Source organism: Heliangelus exortis, chromosome 5 (genome assembly GCF_036169615.1).
Source record: "Heliangelus exortis chromosome 5, bHelExo1.hap1, whole genome shotgun sequence".
Classification (NCBI taxonomy): Eukaryota; Metazoa; Chordata; class Aves; order Apodiformes; family Trochilidae; genus Heliangelus; species Heliangelus exortis.
In genome coordinates this window covers 35,803,588-35,824,398 of record NC_092426.1, presented here as the reverse complement: position 1 = coordinate 35,824,398, position 20,811 = coordinate 35,803,588, and the positions used below count along the sequence as shown (strand labels likewise).

General features: G+C 47.4%; 1 protein-coding gene across 5 annotated transcripts in view; it reads right to left on the bottom strand.

Annotated features, from left to right (window-relative positions):
• Window positions 1-20,811, bottom strand: part of PAPLN (papilin, proteoglycan like sulfated glycoprotein) — a 56,138-nt gene that overhangs the window by 12,465 nt on the left and 22,862 nt on the right. For 3 of the 5 annotated variants that reach the window (XM_071744596.1, XM_071744597.1, XM_071744598.1), the window contains 18 exons: window positions 18,778-18,893; window positions 17,397-17,457; window positions 16,823-16,925; window positions 15,798-15,928; window positions 15,328-15,451; window positions 14,488-14,568; window positions 13,116-13,288; window positions 12,197-12,320; window positions 11,010-11,136; window positions 10,263-10,328; window positions 7,987-8,194; window positions 6,127-6,303; window positions 4,554-4,710; window positions 3,845-3,931; window positions 3,054-3,342; window positions 2,822-2,939; window positions 1,997-2,126; window positions 233-860 (listed from right to left, as the gene is read on the bottom strand). In XM_071744596.1, coding sequence (XP_071600697.1) covers window positions 233-860; window positions 1,997-2,126; window positions 2,822-2,939; window positions 3,054-3,342; window positions 3,845-3,931; window positions 4,554-4,710; window positions 6,127-6,303; window positions 7,987-8,194; window positions 10,263-10,328; window positions 11,010-11,136; window positions 12,197-12,320; window positions 13,116-13,288; window positions 14,488-14,568; window positions 15,328-15,451; window positions 15,798-15,928; window positions 16,823-16,925; window positions 17,397-17,457; window positions 18,778-18,893 — 2,900 coding nt within the window. Of the gene's footprint in view, window positions 1-232; window positions 861-1,996; window positions 2,127-2,821; window positions 2,940-3,053; window positions 3,355-3,844; window positions 3,932-4,553; window positions 4,711-6,126; window positions 6,304-7,986; window positions 8,195-10,262; window positions 10,329-11,009; window positions 11,137-12,196; window positions 12,321-13,115; window positions 13,289-14,487; window positions 14,569-15,327; window positions 15,452-15,797; window positions 15,929-16,822; window positions 16,926-17,396; window positions 17,458-18,777; window positions 18,894-20,811 lie in introns of all 5 variants that reach the window. The other 2 variants (XR_011726043.1, XM_071744595.1) reach the window with 1 other exon arrangement.

Sequence of the window (20,811 nt, the reverse complement as noted above, 5' to 3'; positions counted from 1 at the left end):
ACCTCCACTGCTGTAGGAGAGCAGGAAGACTACAAGGAAAGACACAGAAGGCAACTCCAGGGCCTGAATAACTTGGTGTACCCAAGGGACACGTGTAGCCAATCCATTGCATGGTATTCCCAATGAGCTGGTCCCAGCTGGGACATCACTCACACCAGAGAAAGCTGCACTGATGCTTCACAATGAGCTGGCAGAACACGGAAAAAAAAAAAAAAAAAAAAAAAAAAATCACCTGCGCAGAGGTCCTGCTGGGAATGAGTCTGCAGATGCCAGGTGCCCAAATCCCTCTGTCATGGAAACATCTGCTCCAAGAGCCTTATGCCCCTGCTTGCCCTCCCGGGGCAGCACCTGCTGGGCACTGCTGCGCTGCCCCCCGGGCGCTGCTGTTTCCCACGGGTGCTGCTGGTTCCGACTGTCCAACCTGCTCCTCTGGGCAGCCCAGCCCTGGCTCTCCAGCACACCAGTCCTTGGCAAAGACTCTGGCAGCACCTCACTTCTCCGGCTGCCCTGGGTGAGGTGTGAAGCCCTGTGGGCTCCTCCTTCTTGGCTGTGTCCTGCAGACTCCCTCGGGGGTGGCTGCTGCTGACTCCGAGCATCTTCTGTAGGAGGGTGGGAGGCAGTTTGCTGGCGTTGCAGGGCTCCTGTGCCAGAAGAGGGCTGGTGCTCCAGGGGACTGACACCCACAGGGCTGTGGCATGTTCTCATGCACTCCTCCTCTGAGGAAAAGCTGTTTTTGTTGCCGTGACAGCCTCCGTACCAAAACCGGTTGCACTTGCCAACGACAGCCACGAAGTACCAGCGAGTGGTCCAGTTTGCACAGGGACCATGAGCACTGGGCAACAGGCACATGACAGGATATGCTACCAAAAAGAGCAGAACAGAGGGAGATGTGAGGGTCACGAAGCACAAAGGTCCACCTACCTAGATGATCCGATAGTGCAGCTGGGCAGAGGGCAGGCAGAACACCCCAGCTCTGCTTCAAAATTGAGCAGCTGCTCGCAGGTTTCTTTCTGCTCCAGTTTTGCCACTGCTGCAAGAACCACCAACCTCAGAGACATTTCTGAATCTAGGTACCAGATGGATGGTTTATGGCCTTTCTTGGGGAGCTATGCAGCTGCAAGGTTGGCTCTGGGGCTTTGTCTCCTCTAAGGGTCAATGTGGCTGCATTTGCTCACTTCCAGCCCAGGAAGCAAGCAGATTTAGACCCATCTGTGAAGCCTCAGGCATTACAAAAGGACCTGATATAAGAGGAGCACAGACCATTGTGTCTACAAATGTGTCCTGTGTCAGAGCCACGTGCTGAAAAACACTGGATGCAGGGCTCAGACTGAGGGGTCCCTTCGCAAGCTGTTGAGCAGAGGGGATCCCCCTTCCCTGAGGCACCCCCCGAGATGGGCACCAAGCAATCTCCATGCTGCAGCAGCAGAGCAAGACAATGCAGCAAGGTGTCTGCAGAGGGTACAGCTGGGAACTACAGGAACAGAGATGGTTTTGCCCAGCAGCTCTAGTGCCCTCAAAGTATAGCAGGCACTGTATTGAACTCTGCTGGCTGGAAGTATCCGTGCAGTCCTGAGCAACACCTCCGTACTTGGCTGTAGCTCTCATTCCAACCCCATCCATGGGCTGTCTGAGGGCTGAACACATCCCTGGTACCTCAAAGTGGTCCTGCTTCTCCCAACCCCAGGTAACTGGTTTGGAGCACTCCAAGCTGTATAATGGTGTCTTCACAGCAGCAAAGAGCTCCCCAGAAGCCCTACAGGCTGATGGCACACAAATATACCTTTATCCAACTCTCAGTAGAGGACAAGAAGAATTTCTGCCACAGCTGACAGAACTGGCTGTTTTTCTACACTCCCTCCAAGCTTCCCCTGTACCACGCAGAAGAGATAATTCACTACATTTTGCAGAGAGCAGAGCTTCTACACTGGAAGCTTCCATCTGGATTCTTTAGGACTTTTGCTACATTTCCAAAGCAAGAAGCCAAAGCATCACTTACGGTAGCTGGGCCTATTGAGACATCCTTCCCCTCGAGGACCTGAAGCTGAAGCAACGTTGTCAAAGCAGCAGCCGTACACCGAGCTGCGGCACTCGCCCGCGGGGTGCATCTGGGACAGAGCTTGGCTTGCCTTGGAGACAGGAATTGAAAGCCAAATGTTACCAGGCAGACATCAGGACAGCAGCACATGCAAGGCACCACATCCAAGCTGCTGGCTGCAGAAGGGCAGTTTTCAGAGGAGCTGCTACTTTTTTTTTTGCCTCCTATAGAGGTTTTCCTGATGGGAAAGGGTGGGAAGCTTGGCTGTCAGCCAGGGAGCTAAGGATGCACTTTTCTGCAATACAGACTAGACAGACCAATAGCAGTCCAGTTTTTCCAGCTGGCCACACCAAGCACCCCAAGGTATGAGAGGAATTACCTCTCTACCTATTTTACTCTCAGTTAATCTGCAGAATTAAAAAAAAAAGGCAATGAAAAGTGGGTGTATTTTTTCTCACTTTTTCTGCTTTCTTGGATGGTAGGTTTCTGACCAACAGGAATGTTATTACTCAGGATTATTCAATCAGTTCTACACAGGATAGTCTTCTATTTCTCAGATATCTCCCAACCATCCACTCTGTACCCTGCTTATAAAGTCTCACACTGCCCCAGACAGACCAGGAGAGAAGTGGGGCAAAAGGCTTGATGCCATGCATGGAGGGTGGGTTTCCAGCATTACTGGCAGAGACGAAGCACAACAAAAAACTACAACCTGAGCCACTGGGTGCCAGATCTCAATCTTTGTGTCTCATGGATGACTAAAATGCAAAGGGTTTGCATACTTACTGTTGGAGAGGCTGCAGTGGGATGATTTCTGCTGACCTGAGTATCTCGGTAATACTGAGGGCATCCCATGTTGTTTGGACCCTGAGCAGCTGACACTCCATCAGGACAGCACCCGTACCTACAGGCAGAAGGGCTGTAGCAACACCTGATCTGCCCAGCTCACTAGGCACATGCTGTAAATTTTGGTAAGCCCCCAGAAAAGGCAATGCCACCCTGGTCTACTTCCAGCTACCTGCTTTGGTGACAAGTGCTGAAGGTGCAACCTCTCCCCAGAGGCCCTGAAGCTGGAGTGTGCCCATCTGGACAGCATCCGTGTGGGCTCTGGTGACATTCCTGAGAGCCAGTTCCTGCACTGGGGTCCTGGGAGAAGCTGAGTTGATGGGAACCTGACGAGTGTGATTGGGATTTCCAGTGAGCAGGCAACAAGTTGATGCCATGGTCCTTGGTGGGTGGGAGGTGTTGATTCCCAGAGGTGTTAGGGATCCTGGAGCTACCAGGGACTGTCCTTTCTTCACCAGAATCTGGGGAGACAACTTCTTACAGCATGCATGTCGTCATCAAAACTGGTCAGTTTTCATCTCTGCTCTCTTTCACCTGCCCGAGGCTACAGGGTAATCTTTTCTGTATTAGGATTTCACCTGAATATGGCTTCTGGATTTGTCCTGAGATTCTTTCGCTCACTGCCCTGACCATTCTTCCTGTTGTCCCATGAGAAACCACCTGCCACAGTACAGTGGTCCCTTCCCATGCTCCTTTCTTCTTCATATGATCTGCTCTGAGCAGCATTTCTCACAGCCAGCACTTAAGAGGTGCTGTCAGAATCTGGGATCAGTATACATGGGCAGGTTCAGATAGTGCTCACTATTGTGTGAAAAGAATCTACACTTTGTCCCTGGCTCCACAGATGTCTAGAAGCCCGTAAAATAAACAAGAGAAATAAATAAAAAGAGGAACCTTTCCCTTTCCACATCCTGTTTCAAGTCTGTCATCACCAAAACCCCAAACTAACAAAATTTTCCAAACCTGTGGCAGGCCTGTTTGGGCTATAGCGTGTCAGCAAGGACTGGTGAGTGGCATCATATCCCATGGTGTCCTGCATACTGGGGACCTCTGCAAAGAAAGACATACATAAGGTAAGTGCAGTAAGTCCAGCCCTATGTTCTAATAACTGCCGGAGCCTTCAGGTGACTAAACTTGACAAAAATGTTTCTTTTCTCCCAGAAAATCAGCTGACCAGCAACGTGGATTTGTTTGGATTTTCAGGACAGTGACCTACAATGGGCAAGGCAAACAAAAGTTAGCATTGCAGCTCTGGCATGAAGACGAGACACACACAGGCAGCAAAAAAAATCTTCAGAGCAGTCATGCTTTACAGATGGTCCACAGGGGTGTGAAAGTTATCTATAGTTTTAGCTCCTGAGCCTGCCCAGGTTGCCATCCTTCTCGACTGGGAGTCCTGGGGTCAGCCTGCAACACACAGATGGGACACAGCCATCACAGAATACTGAATTCAAAATGGGTACACACCAGTGATCTTCCCAAGCCTGTTACACACATTTCAAACAGCACAGGGATTCTGAAGATATCATGGCTACGTGCACAAAGCCTGCATGCACAGGACGGAGACAGGCAGGCAAGTTGCTGAGAAAACAAGCTGGTGCAGAGCTGGGAATTTCTACTCCGAGACAAAAAGCATCTTAGGAAAAGCTGGGTGTGCAGCAGCACCACTCACGCTGTGGCAGGTAGCAGGGCTGGGTGTTGCAGCTTCCCAGGGTGGCTGGTTTCTGTGGCTGGATGGCTTTGCATGTCTCAGGACTGTAGAATTTGGAGTCGCTGTCAGCACAGATGACCTGGCGTGTCCGGATGCCCGAGTTGCAGCTCTTGGAACACTTGGGCACAGAGACAAAGCAAGTGAGCAGGCAGCAGAAGCTGAATGTGGAAACCCCACAGCCCAGCAGTGTGGAACAGCTGCAGCATTAGCTGCAGGCTGAGCACAGCTTCCTCCAAGACAAAGCAAGCAATACTTCAGCTGGATTTATCTGAATGATTAGGAAACCATACTTTAGACCATTTTACCACATGTTGCACCCAGCCCTGAAGAATTAGGCTCTGAGCCATCCTCAGCCTGCAGCATCCAGATGAGCTGCTGTTACCTACAGTGGTGTGGCAGGGAGCTGGGGGGAATTGTTTCAACCTGGCCTGAAGGCATCTCAATAGGTTAGATATTAGGAAAAAATAGGGAGGGTGGTGGATTCTCTATCCCTGGAGGTTTTTAAAAAGAGACTGGATGTGGCACTCAGTGCCATGGTCTGGTAACCACAGTGGTAGTGGATTAAGGGTTGGGCTTGATGATCTCGGAGGTCCTTACCAACCCGGATGATTCTGTGTGTGTGTGTGAATACTTTGGGGATCCACCAGCAGAGAGGGGGTCAGTTTTGAAGTGTGCATTCAAGAGCAACAGTTTACAACAGAAAAGCAAACTGGTGGCTTTCTTGTAAGCAGCTAACTGGAGTTTCTCCCACTGGAAGCTGTGGATGATGAGGAAGCAATGAGCTCATGGCAAGCTCTACAAACACTGGGACAGAATTTCTCTTATTTGGATGGAAGTAGGAGCATCTTCTGATATCAGAAAGCCAGGAGAGATCAGATTAAGGTATGAAACTTCTTCAGCTGTTATTAAAACTTAGCTGATGTCTCATGAAGACGTCTCATGTGTTACCTCAGAACAAGCTGGTCTGGCTAGCACAGAAGGAAAAAAGAGCGTTTGAAAGTCACCCAGGTCTACCCCTATCTCCTCCCCCCAGCACTTTTTCCCAGGTTGAATGCAGTCTGGCTCCCTCCAGAAAGACAAGACTAATCCAACTGAAGCACAGTTTGTCTGAACAATTACCAAAATGTACTTTAAACCAGAGCACCAGATGCAATGACCAGTCCCAAAGCCTGGAGCTCTAAGCCATGCTCGGCCAGAGAATTCTGCTGTTCACAGTGATGGAGAGAAGAATTGGGAATAAGCAGCAAGAGTGGATTGTTTGGGCTTATTGGCTGCATTTTGCCACTGTCACTGAAACTATAATCCCCACCTCAGAAGGATTTATTTTTGTAGCAGCTGCATACAAAGCAGGCAGCAGATTAACTGGAGCATTACGAGTGCCAGTTACAATGCCACTGTGAGCCAAGGGACTGGCAATGAAGCAGCTCATGTTCCCAGCCCCAGCCAGCATGCAGACTGCACAGATCAAAGCTTGTCTATGAGGAGCACAGCAATATAATCAGTTATTTCCAACCCATGGAAGTGTGATGCTCACCAGGCCCCAGTCTCCAACGTGCCAGCCAATTTCCTGGATGCAGTTCTCCTTAAGGCAGGGCTGAGTGGCCGATGGCTTTGGCTCCATTAGGCAAGCAAAGTCCTGAGCCTGAGTGCCCTGCTGGGTTCTGCAGGTGACAGTCCGGGTCTGGACCCCTTCCCCACAGCTGGCTGAGCACTGCAGAGAGAAGCCCAGCAATTAATTACAAGGAAGCACACAATTCCCACTTGCTTTTCCCCGCTCAACATTAGAGCAGAGCACCCCTGTGAAGTTGCCTAAAACAACCAAACATCATGAAAGTCATCTTCTGGGGTGGGAGGTAGCTGAGAACTTGTTTATGCTGTAGGAGAGACAATAAGACATGGTGGGTAGGGTCTGGGAGATCTGGAGCTGACTGGATGATTTTGGCTTAGTTATATTTTTCTTGATCTTTACCAAAGGAGACACAGAAGAATTATTTTGGAAAAAAATATCAGTACCACAAAATAAAATGAGAACAATACATAGCAGGAAATTCCTGGAACCTCATCTTATCTACTCCTTATTAAAACCAGCTCAGGGTGAGATATCTTCAAGGGAAGATGAAAATATTAGAATCTTGTATTGCTCATGCCTTCTGCCTGAAGACCTTGTGCTCCATTTTTGCTGTGTGGAGTTGTGACAGAATTCTGTACCAATAACTGGTTTGTGACATTCTCAATGCCCTCTTAAATTCACAGTGGTGCTTCCTGGAATCCAGCCTAATTCCACATGAATTACCAAAGTCTCTCTTACAGAGAGCATTAACTTGGGGATAGCCTGAATTTCTTTAGATGAGCTTCCCAGCTGAGTTTCTGCCACTCATTTACTAGAGTGACCTTTTATCTCTGAGTGTACACAAAACAGTCACTTTTGAGAACTCTGGAATGAACCACATAGGAATGCACACGATCATGACTTCGTGCCTCTCCCAGACAGTGCTCTTGCTCCACAGCCCTGGAGTCATCTCAACGTTCACACCTCATATCTCACAAGAGAGAAGTGGAAAAAAACCCACACAGGAAAACACAGCCTTTACAGTCTAGTTTATCATGCCTCAAAGATTATGCTGTTGCACCACTGAGACAAAGTCCCACCACAAGATTTTAAGTCAAATGTTGCAAGTATACATGTGCTTGAAAGAGGAAAATTCACGTGTGCTTGAGGGACTGAGTTCACACAACTTGTACTTTCTAAACCCTTGAAACATAAGATGCCTTCTAAATGCCTGGCTGGCAGCACTAAACAGATATAGTTGAAAAGTTTCCTCTGCTGGAAATATAAATGCACACAGGCATTAGAAACACACCACAGAGCTGACAGACAGCAGGTCACCAGTGTTTCAGAAGTATTTTGCTCAACAGACTGCTGTGGTTTTACTACTGCTGCCCCAGGCTGTGCTCATGGTGAGGCAGCCACATGCATGGAAATGAACAGCACAGGCAGGAGCCCCGAGCTCCTGCTTTAGAGAGGAGGGAGAACAGATCATCAGCTGATGGACTGCAGCTCTCATGCCCACCCTCTGCCTTCACCAGGTCCCACTCAGAAACTCTGTCAGTGCCAGGTCTGGCAGATCTGTTAAAGACAGAGGAGTGGGAAAAGCACTGGCAGACCAGAGAGGAGAGAAAGTGCAATGAGAGGAGCAAATGTGCAGGGGTATACAGAGTTTTGAGAAACAGGGATGTGTTTATAGGAGGGCAGCTGGCTGGAGAACCCACTTGGTTGAACAGGAAGGACAAATCCTGGTGTCTGTGCCTGCCCCCTGTGCAGGGATGCACAGGAGGAAAAGGAGCCTGTCTCTTCATCCTCCAAGCTTGGGCAGATCCTCCTTCAGGAACTCACCTCTGACCAGGGCCCCGTGCTCCAGGTTGCACACTGCCTCACGTTGCAGGGCTGACTGCTGCGAGGCTGCTGTGCAAAGGCCATGCACTCCGAGTTATCCACCACCCCTTGGGAGCTCTGACCATCAAACGCCACGCAGTACACGGACCGAGTCTGGGTGCCCCCTCCACAGGTGGCTGAGCAGGGGCCCCACTCTCCTGTCTTCCACCTGCACAGGTCACAGAATTGAGCAAAGAAAGGTAAGCCCAGCTAAATGGCTCAGAGGACACAGGTGAGGTCAGTGCCACCTCCCTGATTTAATCAGGCAGGGAAGATTTCCCTTTGCAGAACAGAGCCCAAGGCAAGTTCATATTTGAGCAAGCCCTGCCCAGATTGATTGGCAGTGCAGAGAAAACCCTGAGACAAAACCCCAACTACAAAACACTGGTTTCTCTGGAAGTGCAGAGCAGTCCCAGAGGGGGAAGGTTTCTCTCCATGGCTTTTGGTCTCCTGACGTCTGCAAAAATAGCATGGCTGGGATGGAACATCAAAGAAAACAATCCAGATCAGCTAACAGAGAAGCAATGTGCACCAGCCTAACTACCCATTATACTCCAGACACTATCAGAAACAGTAAAACCAAGCCAAGACCTCATTCTGCCTACAACCCATGCCAGACACTCTCAGAAGTGCTTGTGCATATTTTGCTGACAACCAGGAGAAAGCTGATTTATTCCTCCTGTTGGCCAAATTCTCTAACAGCAGCACACACACAAAAAGCCCCAAAAAACTCTTAATAGATTTTTTTTTTTTTTTCCCTGTGTTTGGTTGCTGAAGCTGTTGTAGAACACTGTGAAGATACACCCTTGCTAATGGAAGTGGGGACGTCCACAAAACAACCTGACTGTTTGGATGCTAAAATCCCCAACTTCGTCCACCCCTGAGCCACCCAGGTAGCTGGGAGCACAGCTGACACGGCCTGGCTTCAGGGACAACAGGGACATCATTCCAGCCTCCAGCATTCTGCACAGTCAATGGGCACTGGTGGTGGAGGGGGAGCACCAGGGTGGTCTGCTTGTCATCTGCTGCCTCTCCTTGCAGTCAGGTGAGCCCCAGCTGGGAAGAGGAGGCAGCCCATGTTCCCATGTTTTCTGCCCCCCATTGCTTCCCTGCTCTGCCCTCATTACCCTTAAACTGAGTTTTAGGCAGCCAATTCACATCCACACCCTACCAGAAATCCCACAGAGGTCTCAGACACCTTCATCTCTTTGAGATCCCCTGCTTTATGGATAAAGATGCTATTGACCCAAAATAGGAAGGCCTTTGTTGAAAAATAAGGTGTTCCCTTTGGAAAGGAAACAACTACAGCAAGAAGTCACTTGGAGCAGTGTGGTTTCAGGGCCAAACCAAATTAATTTGTCAAGGTTTCTCAGAAGCTCCAGTGGGGATAATGTCCCCCTGACCCAAAACTGTATTCTGCCTCCTGTGAAGCAAATGTGCAGTTTTAGAAAGGCTGCATGAACTGGATGGGCTCACCTACAGCTTCCTTCAACTGCGAGTCAAGGCATCTTCTCTGACACTTGTTTCATTTTCTTTGTAAGAGAAGGTCAGCTGCAAGGCTGGGACCCTCATCAGAGGGCAAAGAAGTGGAAGTTCTATGCTGTTAGCAATTTGCTGAGCAACAGCTATTTTGCTTTTGGACTTTTTTATCTCCCATACCACAGTGCACGTTGTAAGTATTGTATATGTCCTGTCCTTGCACCCATCACAGTATATGGGCACTTTTCTGCCTGCTCTAGAGCCCATGACAAAGAAATACAATATTTTGAGAAACTCTGGAGCTTTGGCTATGGCACACTGGCATCCTGGCCAGTGTTTCAATCATGCAATCCATCATGTTTTCTTTTCCATTCTGTTCTTTTATTCATCTTGATAAACAAAAAAAGAATTACCTCGCAGAACATGCCCTCACCTGTCTATCCTGATTCCACAGAAGAAACCAACAATTATCAGGATAAGCAGCCAAAAGCTATGCAGAAACTGTCCCCTTATCAGTCCCAGAAGAATCAAGTTACCAGGAGCACACACAACCACCTAAGCAAAGCTCCAGCCAGCACCCTCCACCACCATTTCCATAGGCAAGAACCAAAAGCAAAACACCACCCACTGCCACCACCAGTGCCAAGGAGGAAAGTCCCCACACATCCCCACAGACTGCAGTGGGCAACCAGGTGGAGAGGAGAAGAGGGCAGCTGCTTTCCTGTGCTTTCTGTAACCTCTCTCTCTCTCCTTGTTACCTCTTCAGCTGAGAGCTCCAGGCTCCACTGCGGCTCCAGGCTTGTGGCAGATAGATGTAAGAAGTCCTTTATACACAGAACAAAGGGTTTAAAGAACTTAAAACAAGTAGCTACAGGCTGCCATGTATTCAGGAATGCTCCCAGGTTTTCAAGTACCCTCTCATCCTTAACAGCCCTCTCCCTGGCCTCTGCTGCACCCACCAGATACACCTAAGGCTCTGGTTACAGCTCTGAATGCCCACATCAGGGCCAAGTGAAGCCAACTGCAAGGCTGTATCAGCAAGGGACAAGGTGGAAATGGCTGGGTTAGGGGGTTTGAAAACTCCACAGAATGTAGAAGATTCCTTCCCAAGAGGAAGGAGTCTGGGAATGCAGAAATGACATTTTAAAATGACACCCTCTGGCCTACTCCTCTGTTTTTGCAGTTAAAGGAGTCAAAAAAGCAGAGAATCTGTTTCCTATCCCTGCATGGGCTAGAAGACTGTCTTTCACAGTTGTACTCTGGAAAGCAAGTTTAATTGGTCTATAAAATCAACCTAGGATATATTAAGCCCTTCTGCACACAAAAACACCCATCACATCATTGCCATCATCATTCCTTATCTTGGGGTTTCTCTAAGAAATCGAACATCTCCTTAGAAAGAACCACAGCTGGAGGGCCAGAGAAGCGAGATGCTCATATTTCTTCTTGGTTCCAAAACCCCCTCAGGAAGAAATTGGACCCCAGAAGAAGAAAGAAAATCTTACCGTTTGGTCTGGGGACAAGCCTGCTGGCCACACGTCCTGTTATTCTCTGGTTTTGGTTTATTCCTGCACATGTAGTCTGGATAAATTTCATTGTCTATGGTACAAAACACCAAGCGGGATTGGGAACCTAAAGAAGCAGCAAGAGAGCATCCTGATCAGTGCAAACCACCCAGGACTAGGTTTGTAATGCCCTGGCCTTGGCAAAACAAGTTTCAGAATTAGTGCAGAACTCACACCCACCCCAGGCAACCTGGAAAAGTCAGGTGCTTGGTCTGTCACATTATATGTTTGAATGATGCCTCCCCATAGTATAGGAGTCCACTGGAAAGGCAAGAGACAGTTCTGTGTAGGTGGGGGGCATTTTCCTGTTATTTTATGGTTTGAGGCTCACAAGAAATGTGCTATATCCATGTATCACTCATGGAGGAACCCAGCATGGTGTGTACAGTACACAGCTGGAAGGTTGGGGGCCTCCTGTTAGGTTCAGAGAGTCAGTCTGATTCTGATGTAGAGCAGATACAGAAGAAAAACTTGCAACTCTTCAGGTTTCCTATAGGGTAAGAGTGCACAGCAAAGACAGTAACAGCTCCTACAACCACAGTATGGCAAAAGCTGTCAAAATGGCCTTCAGCAGAGGAGAACAGGTGGATAGGAACTCTATGTACTATTCAGCTGGAGAGATCTTTTTCTTACTTTTTTTATTTTTTATTTTTAGCTTAAAATTCATAAATTTTCCCATGGAAGAACCAGTAAACTGAACATGACATGACACCCCAGGAGGTCTGACAGATCCCCTGAAGAGAGGAAATCTCCCAGGCTATGGTAGAGGTAAATGATGCGATTTATATTGCTAGGTAGGCCAAGTCATGAATGTTGTAGACCCCACAAGTGGTTGAAAAGACCTGAAAAGGACATGAAGAACTGAAACAAAGCAAAGCAGAACAAAGGCTACTGATGAAGATTCTTAACAGATCCTAGCAACAAAGTCTGAGGACTAGGGCATAGGAAAGAAGAAAGGATAAAGCACGGGACACAGTGCTGTTCTGACCTCAGCAGTCCCCTGCAGATACCTGGTGATGTCTTCCAGAAGGAGACTGCTGGGAAGCAGCTGCAGAGGGCTACACTGACCTCAGGGTCTGGGTATAAACCCCACACCAGCTACCTAAGACCAGGTCCTGTCCCCTTACCTCCTCCACACTGGGAGCTGCACTCACTCCAGGAACCGTAGCTCCAGCTGTAACCTGAAGCCTGTCCTTCCATGGGCAAGTAGTACTCATACTGTATCCCTGGGTTTGGCTCCTGGCTGATGAGCTGCAAAAGCATGGGACAAAGTCATGGAAATAGCAGCAGAGAATCACAGAATCATCAGAGTTGGAAGGGATCTCTGGAGACCATCTAATCCAACTCTCCCATTAAAGCAGGATGAATGTACTGTGTGGATCAAAACATCACAAGGTTACAACATGGCACAAGGTCACCAACAGAGATCAGAGAGCCTGATAGCTCTTTGACACGAGCAGCAGTTCACAATATCACTTAGCTTGCTTATTTTGGGTGGGAAGAAGTGAAGTCCTAGAAAAAGGACTTGGCCTGCACAAAGGAGAAGATGCCACAGCTGCTGGTGGAAGCACTTTGCAGCATTTCCCCACCATGTCTGAGGGTTCCAGATGATCTTGCTTCCCATGTTCAAGGAGCACTTATTCTCTACACTGCATTTGCTCCTTGCCTTTTATGATACTCAGACATTTTTCACATTTTTTCAGAGAAGAGTGCATTCATCCCTCTCAGAAACAGAAGATCCCTCTGCTCCTGTAAGCATCCTTGCCTGTCCCACAGCACACTGTAACAACCCCAGAGCCTGTCCCTGCTCCAGCACCATTCAGTGCTGGCTCTGAAAGTCACACCCCAAGGGAATAGGCAGGAAGCCAACACCAAACTTTTCCCTGCTTCTTCCTGGGCAGCAGAAGCAGGGCCCCAGGTCCCCATCACTTCTCCAGCTTTCCCCATGCTGTACCTCCAACAACGTCCTCCTGCTGCCCCACAACTTAAAGCCAGGGCTCCTACGCCAACCAAGAGCTTGGGCAAGGGGCAAGCAGAGCCACTTACCTCAATGATGAGAGGTTCTGTGGTGGGCCCACGGGCGTGGAGGAGTTCTGGGGCCAGATCCCCCTCTGAGCCACGATCATAGTGCATGACTGTGCTGGCTACCTGCAGCGCTCGGCTGAAGTCAATGGTCCAGTGCCCGTTCAGATAATATTCCCCTCGAGCATTCTTGACAGCTAGACAAGCCCACAAGCCAGAGAAGACAAGGCATTGAATCAGCACACCAAGAACCTGACACTGGGCTCCAGGCGGCCCAAGACAGGGCCTGCTCCAGACTTTCAGGGTATTGGCAGTCCACAGAGCTCTCAGCTCCACCGTTTGGATTCTGGCTCCTTCACACCAGTGTTGCAACCCTTTAAGTTTGGCAACAAGCTGGTATGGCAGCATCTACCACAACAAAAATTCACACATCTAAGAGGATTATAAGAACTCAACAGGGATACTTGTGTTTCTGGTCAACACTGCATCTCAGCTGTAGCCAAAAAAAAAACAAAAAAACCATCTTCCTCCAACAATACTGCCCCTCCATAATGCTCTTCCAGAAGCTGCCCCATGTTCAGACAGTGCTTACTGCCAGCTTTCTTGCAGACCAATCCCTTTTTTGCTGCACAACAAAATGCCTCAGGCATACCCCAGCCCTGTCCCCATGATCCCCATGTGAGGCACAGCCTATGTCCTGCTTGATGTGAAGATGTGGGCTTCACACCCCACCACCTCTACACCACTATCCTGTCCATCAGACATTCTGTTCAGTAGACAAAGACTTTGGTGCTGCATCAGTTTTCTACACAGGAAAACAGCACCACCCTGATCTGTCCAAAACATTGGGTAAGACAGTAGTCAGAAAAAAGAGAACTTGCTTTCTTCACTGGAGTTTCCTCTTCCCTGCCCAGAGATCTAGGTGAGGACTTCTTGCTCTCCTTTTTTGCCCTCTGCAGCATGACCAAAGTTTGAGGTTGTACAGACAAATACCCAAAAAATATCTAGGGGGGAAAAGGCCCATCCCGACCTTTTGGGTGGCAGAAAGAATTGGGGTTTATATTCACCAAGCAAACAGCAGAACTCAGCCAAATTTTGTTCTATCACCTAGACTCCTTGTAAGGGCCAGGCAGGAAGTCTGAACACAGCTGGGTCTTTTTATTCCCCACCTAACATCAAAATCACCACAGAAGAGAAAAAGATGTAAACCAGAAGCCTAGGGTTGAGCAGAACTGACACTTCATGGATACTCAGTGTTCATATCTTGGCTTTCAGAGAGTCAGTCCCTGTGCTGTATCAAGCCTTCAGGGTAAACACCCCAAAGCATCTGAAAACCAAATTTCAGTGCAATGGCTGCAATCCAAACGGTTCTGACAGGTTCTGACATCAGTCTTACCCAGAAAATTCCTGCTAGGCATAACTTCCTTAATTTGAATGCTGGTGGCTCCCACAGGAATGATGAAGATTTGATTGTAACCTGAAGACAAAATTAAATTATTCATTACCTGCTTGTGGATGCCACAGAGTCACTGTCACACTTCAATGCCAAAGATGCTCATGGTTTCACTGGTGTTTGAATGACCAGATGAGCTTTGTGATGGTGTTAAGCATTTCAGTTGTCACTTTGGCTGCATTCTGAATAGCTTCACCCAAAACTATCCACAGGTCACTCCATGTGTGAAGAACTATATCTCAAAAATGTAATGGTCAGTACAAAGTCTATTTTTCAGATTATAAAATCTTTGGCATTTCAGCAAGCATTGTATAGGAGCTCAACACAGATTTAACCACAGTGCAGCTGTTAGCTTGAAATTACTCAAAACTGGCCAAATGCAGAAAATGAAGTCCCATTTCTAGCCTGGCATCAATCCTAGTGGTGCTATCAAGATACTGGATGAGGGGGCAGTCTTTTGAAGGGGGGGGGTATATAACTATATTCATAGGGTGGATCTACAGCACTTGATGGAGACAGAGCAAGGAAGGACACAAGCAACACAGCAAAAGCTTCAGTCTGTACTGAATGTAAGGAAGTGATCCCCAGGATAAGGCCATCAGTGTGTTTAGTGATGCTAAAGCAGCTAAAGAGCCACGTACCACTCACAGACATTTCAAGTGAACATCCAAACCTGCCATCAACAATTTCCTGAGCAGGTGTCCCCACCAGCCCCTGTAGCAGCTTGACTTCAGGTTTAGCTCTCCCTTTCTCACCTGCCCAAACTACTAAAATCATCATCACCTTTGGGAAGATCGGGTACATCAAAAGTGCCCTTCACACCATAGCAGGTGCTGCCATCTCCTCCACACTGCAGGCACTTGTCCTCCTTCTTGGCAGATTCCAGCATGTTATCACAGCCAACAGCCTGTCAGAGCACAGAAGTGTTGATATGAACAAACCATAATGACAGAGAAAAGAGGGAAAGAAATGGCCAAATGCTGGGCTGATCTAAGGAGAAAAGCTGAATTTAGGGAACCTGGGAAGTCAAGAGAAGGCAGGGGAGGAGTTGCCAGAGGAAGGACACAGCTGGCATCTTCTATTTCACATTCAGAGACAGATAGATAAATGCTGTCCACATGTTCCTTGACACCTCAGAAATTGAATGGTTCTTCTTTTCTGGTGTTATTACAAAGAGCCAAGTAGAACAAAGGGAAGCAACAGAAAGACTGATAGGCACAATGGTAAAGGCAGGAAGCAACACAATGACTCACCTGACAAACTCCATCTACACAAATGTCCCTCTTGCCAGGTTCACAGGTGGTTCCATCTATCACTGTTTCCCTGTGCCTGTAGTAGAAGTTTTCTCCCTTGGGAATACAGTTTAACTCACACTTATTTGGTGCTGGTAGGAGAGAAAATGCAAACATTGCATAGAGTTACAGCTTGCTAATGCATCAGGAACTTGGGTTTAGATTGTAGGGGCAGAAACAGAGAGGTGAACAGACATTAAGTGGAAGATGTTGAACAAATTCCTGGGTGACAAACTTCTGGGAGCTGTAAGGATACCCTGGTAAAGCCACACTGTATGCACCCATTTCCCAGGGCACCTCGGCTTGCTGGTGGTGGAGGGGAGGTGTTGGACCAGGTGGATATTTGGTTATGTCTTAGTAGGACTGCTCTTACACTTCCTTAAAATTCCAGGCTTCTCTGATTGAGAACAAGTCCAGGTACTGAACACAACGGAGCTGTTATCTTAATAGCCAGCAAACAAAATTTTAAATACCTCTTGAAATCCCTCCTAATTTGTTAAACCACTGTGCATGATAATGTATCAAAGCTCAGAGCAAAGACTGATGATTCCTACACCTGCCTTCTGATCTTTCCTCAAGAAAGCACAGGCCAGTTGCAAGACATGTAATTTTTTCTGAAGCACTTGGTAATTATTTGCATTTGTTTCATATGTGCCTTGCTAATATTATTTCACCAATATTGAAAAACACAGCAGAGCTTCTGCTACTTTAATACTCAGGACTTAGCTGCAATCATTTCCAGTTCTTTTGAGTAATGTTTGTGAAAAAATGGCTGTTGCAAGAGACCACCTTGTATTGCTGCAAAGAGAGATGTCTCTTGGCCCATACTCCTCGTGCATTCATGAAAGCAAAAAGGCTTCTCCAAGGCAATGCCCCATCTGCTACTCCAGCTAAGGAAGTGCACTGCTGGGATTCAGCAACATTACAGTCATTGCAAAACATACTGTGGGTAGGGATGAAGAGTAACCCTACATGTTTGTCATTACCTCCATAATATGGAAGCCAATTGTATTTCTTTCCTTGGAATTCTGTCCCATCAAACTCTGCACATTGCTCTGCCCGGAAATCCTGGGAGCCTTCTGGGCAGCTCTGTTTGGAGAACAAAATGTTTGCACTGGGCCATTTCAAAAAGGCAGACAAATAAGTGTACAACAAATACAACAAAGTTTTTCATGTGTTACTGCTCCTATATAAAATCACAGAATCATTTGGGTTGGACAGGACCTCTGAGATCATCAAGTCCAACCCTTGATCCACTCCCCCCATGGTTCCCAGCCCATGGCACTCAGTGCCACATCCAGTCTCTTCTTAAAAACCTCCAGGGATGGAGAATCCACCCCTTCCCTGGGCACCCATTCCAATGGCTGATCACCCTATCTGGAAATAATTTCTTCCAGGGACATAAATTCAATATCCTTATGAAAGGATATTCTTGTGAACAACATCCGCCAGAGATGCCAGAGAGGGAAACTAGTAATGCCATATTCTGAACAAGAATGATGTTTGTCTGGAAAAAAAGGAGCAACAGGCAAGCAAAACCAATAAAGTAGGGTGCTGTACCTGAACATTGCATGACCTATAGCTTCGGGTTGGCCCAGCACAACTGGAAGCACCTTCTGTCCTGAAAGAAAGGGAAATAACATGAAGTTCTCTGAATAATACATACACACACAAAAAAATAATCTCTGGGGAGACATGGCAAATAACCCTTATATTGAGAATACCTGTAGTTTCCTAAACCATCTAGTTTCCTGAAGAGAATACCATATAGTTTCCTAAAGCCACAAAACAGCTAAAATGTACTAGAGGAAGCTGGCGTTTTCTAATGCCATTTTCTGCTATGGTTTGCATTTTGGAATGTATGAGAAACACACACCATGAATAATTGCAGAATAGCTCTGCAGGGTCAGGCTTGCACGAAATACTGGAAGCAGAGCTTTTTGTCCTTTGTCCATCAGCACAGAGCTGAAGTGTCCTAGCAAGAACCAGAACACCCTACGAGCAAGCAGGCAGTGGCCTGTCCAGAGCAGGCATGCACATCACCTATCATGCTGTTCATGTGCACACTGGGCCCACCAGTAGGAAGAACTGAACATGCCTATGGGAAGTGTGCAACACCTCCATTCAAGTGCCTCCAGCTGAGAATAATGGAAAGTAAGGTTTATGGGGGAAATTAATCCAAAAATCCAACAAATGTCTATTATCTCTGCATCACTAAAATGGGGACTGACAGATGTCTATGGTATTACAGAGGTGTTTACCATAACAGACAGTCTTAAAAAAGAGACCTTTCTGATGGGAAGAAGCCATGCCCTATAACTCTGGATTCTTTTATTTAGAAAGCCCCTCTCACTTCTCTAACATGAAGAGTTGTGTTTTGGTTTTTTTTCAGGGAGTTACTAAGAGTCTGGCTTTTTTTCCCTTTTCTTTGTTTCATCCACAATAGGTTCTCTCACATCCATCATTTCCAACAGGTTCTGTCCCACTACATCAAGCCCAGCAGCAAATGAGATGGCCCAGCCCTGACACTGCTCAAACCAACTCCTCTCTTCCATTTCTGCCGGGATAATTTACATTCCTGGGAAGCACCAGCCTGAGAAAATCTTGGCACACTCATTGGCTCTCAGGAGAGAAACCTACTGCTCTGGATGGTTTTCCCTCAGGCCTGCCATGCTGGATTTGATAGAACAGCTGCTGCCACACCAATCACCTTGTTGCACAGCCTCAGATGTCACAGCAAGGATGTGCTGCACCCCGTGCTACGCAGAGCAACAGCGATCGGACTGAGAGCTAAGGATCATCTCAAGTAGACTCAGGTGATGTAGCCCCCTGGAATCAAACTCTGGGTCGTTTTTGTTCTGCACGTATATTGAAACAGAAGTGGGGGAGCACGGTAACAGAAAGCCAGGATTAAAAGAAGAAAAAGGAGGTTTGCCTTCACCTCTGGGAGTAGCAGCGCCGCTGCCGAAAGCTGACTCCACCGCCACAGCTCCGGCTGCACTCACCCCATTCACCCCAGCTCCCCCAGGCACCAATCTGACGTTTCATCCTCTGGCCCTGTAAACAAAGCCCAGAGATACATCAAATGGACATGGCAACACAGGGGAAAAAAGAAAATTAAAAAATGGAAATGTAGTAATGAAAATAAAAAGTGGAAATGAAGTGGACCTCCTTTGTGTTCACTCGCAAAAGAGACCGTCTTGCTGGGCTGTGCTCCCAGTGTGAAAAGTGGCAGAGAATAATACATCTGAAATGTCAATCCTCTTGTATCTAGGGGTATTAGCTTCCTGAAGCCATACAGCACATCCAGCTTTATAATCTCCCTTAAAGTGCTACTCTCTGTCTATTCATAGATCTCAGCACTTTCGAATAACCATCTGAAAGGGGTTAGGCAGTTAGGCAGCAAAGGCAAATCCTTACTGCAGGGACTGTGAGCACTGTCACTCAGTAGCAGGTTGATAGAGCCACTTAAACCTTGGCTCTGAGCCAGACACTTAAGAGAAATAATAGAAATGGTAAAGAAACCCCCAGAACACACTTTTCACTGTGACAAAATTCCGTATGTGGACCCTTTTTCCCCCTATCCAACTATGTCTGATGACAAGGTCGAGCTCTGGGCCATCATTAGCTACAGCCTTAATTAATTTTGTATTTAGAAAGCCTGAAAGGATACCAACATTAAGAGAAATAAGCATTATAATCTAGACAAAAAGTTACAAGTGCAGGGGAATGAACCGAAATACATTGTTTTAGAAACATGTGGAATATATTTTCAGGAAAAAAGGGCCTACTGCAACTGCTGGGATCTACATACAGCAGGACATGGGGGTTTGGCAAGAAGGACAGCAAAAAAAGCCCAACCAAACAGTTGCAAACTTCAAAAGGATTAAATCTGATTAAGAAAAGAAGGTAAATGCAGGGTTGCACAGGGATTGCAGCCATACCTGTAGGGCAGTTTATGTATATATTATACAGCTGAGAAGGTAATGCATAACATTTGGGCATTTGTGATAGTGAAGAGTGGGCAGGTAGAGAAACAAAAGGCAAAAACTTACTGAGATGTAGTATAATTCCCTTCCACACAGAGAGTATCCCACCAAATCTACATAACCCTGGGGTCTGTGTCCCAGCCTCTCCTCTAGTTTCACACGGCTTCTTTTGACTTGAACACTGCAGCCCAAATTCCCATCCTCTGTGGTTCCCTGCATGAATCCTGTGAGGAAGGGCTGAGGGAGCTGGGGATGTTCAGGAAGGAGAAGAGGAGGCTCAGGGGAGACCTCATCACTCTCTACAACTCCCTGAAAGGAGGTTGGAGCTGGGGGGGGGGGGGGGGGTCAGGCTCTGCTTGCAGGAAGCTCTCAGTAAGACAAGACGGCATGGACTTAAGCTCTCCCAGGGGAGGGTTGGGTTGGATATTAGGAAGAAATTCTTTCCAGAGAGGCAGAGAGGGTGATCAGGCATTGGAATGGGCTGCCCGAGAAGGTGGAGGATTCCCCATCCCTGGAGGTTTTTAAGAAGAGACTGGATGTGGCACTCAGTGCCATGGTCTGGGAACCACTGTGGTAGTGGATCAAGGGCTGGACTTGATGATCTCAGGGGTCCTTTCCAACCCAGATGATTGTGTGATTCTGCTCAGGATCTGTTTCCATTACTTCCTATGTCCCTCCTGCATCTTCATGTAAGTTTAGCTACCCCCTGATGATCACACAGCTAGTAAATGCCATTATAAGGCTTCTCCTTTGGAGGGGAGGAACATCCTAGAAAAGGAGAACTTCACCATAGCAGGGATATTAACCCTACCCAGCTCATACTTTCCACACATACTTTCCAAGGCCTACAGAGAAGGCACAAGTTCCTCAGTTAAGATCATTATTTTCACCTCAGTCAAGTGATAACTGCTTTTGCATAAGACATCCAGATCTCAGTAGAAATAGGAGGTAGCCTAATAAATTACTCAGTGAGCAATCCAGACAAG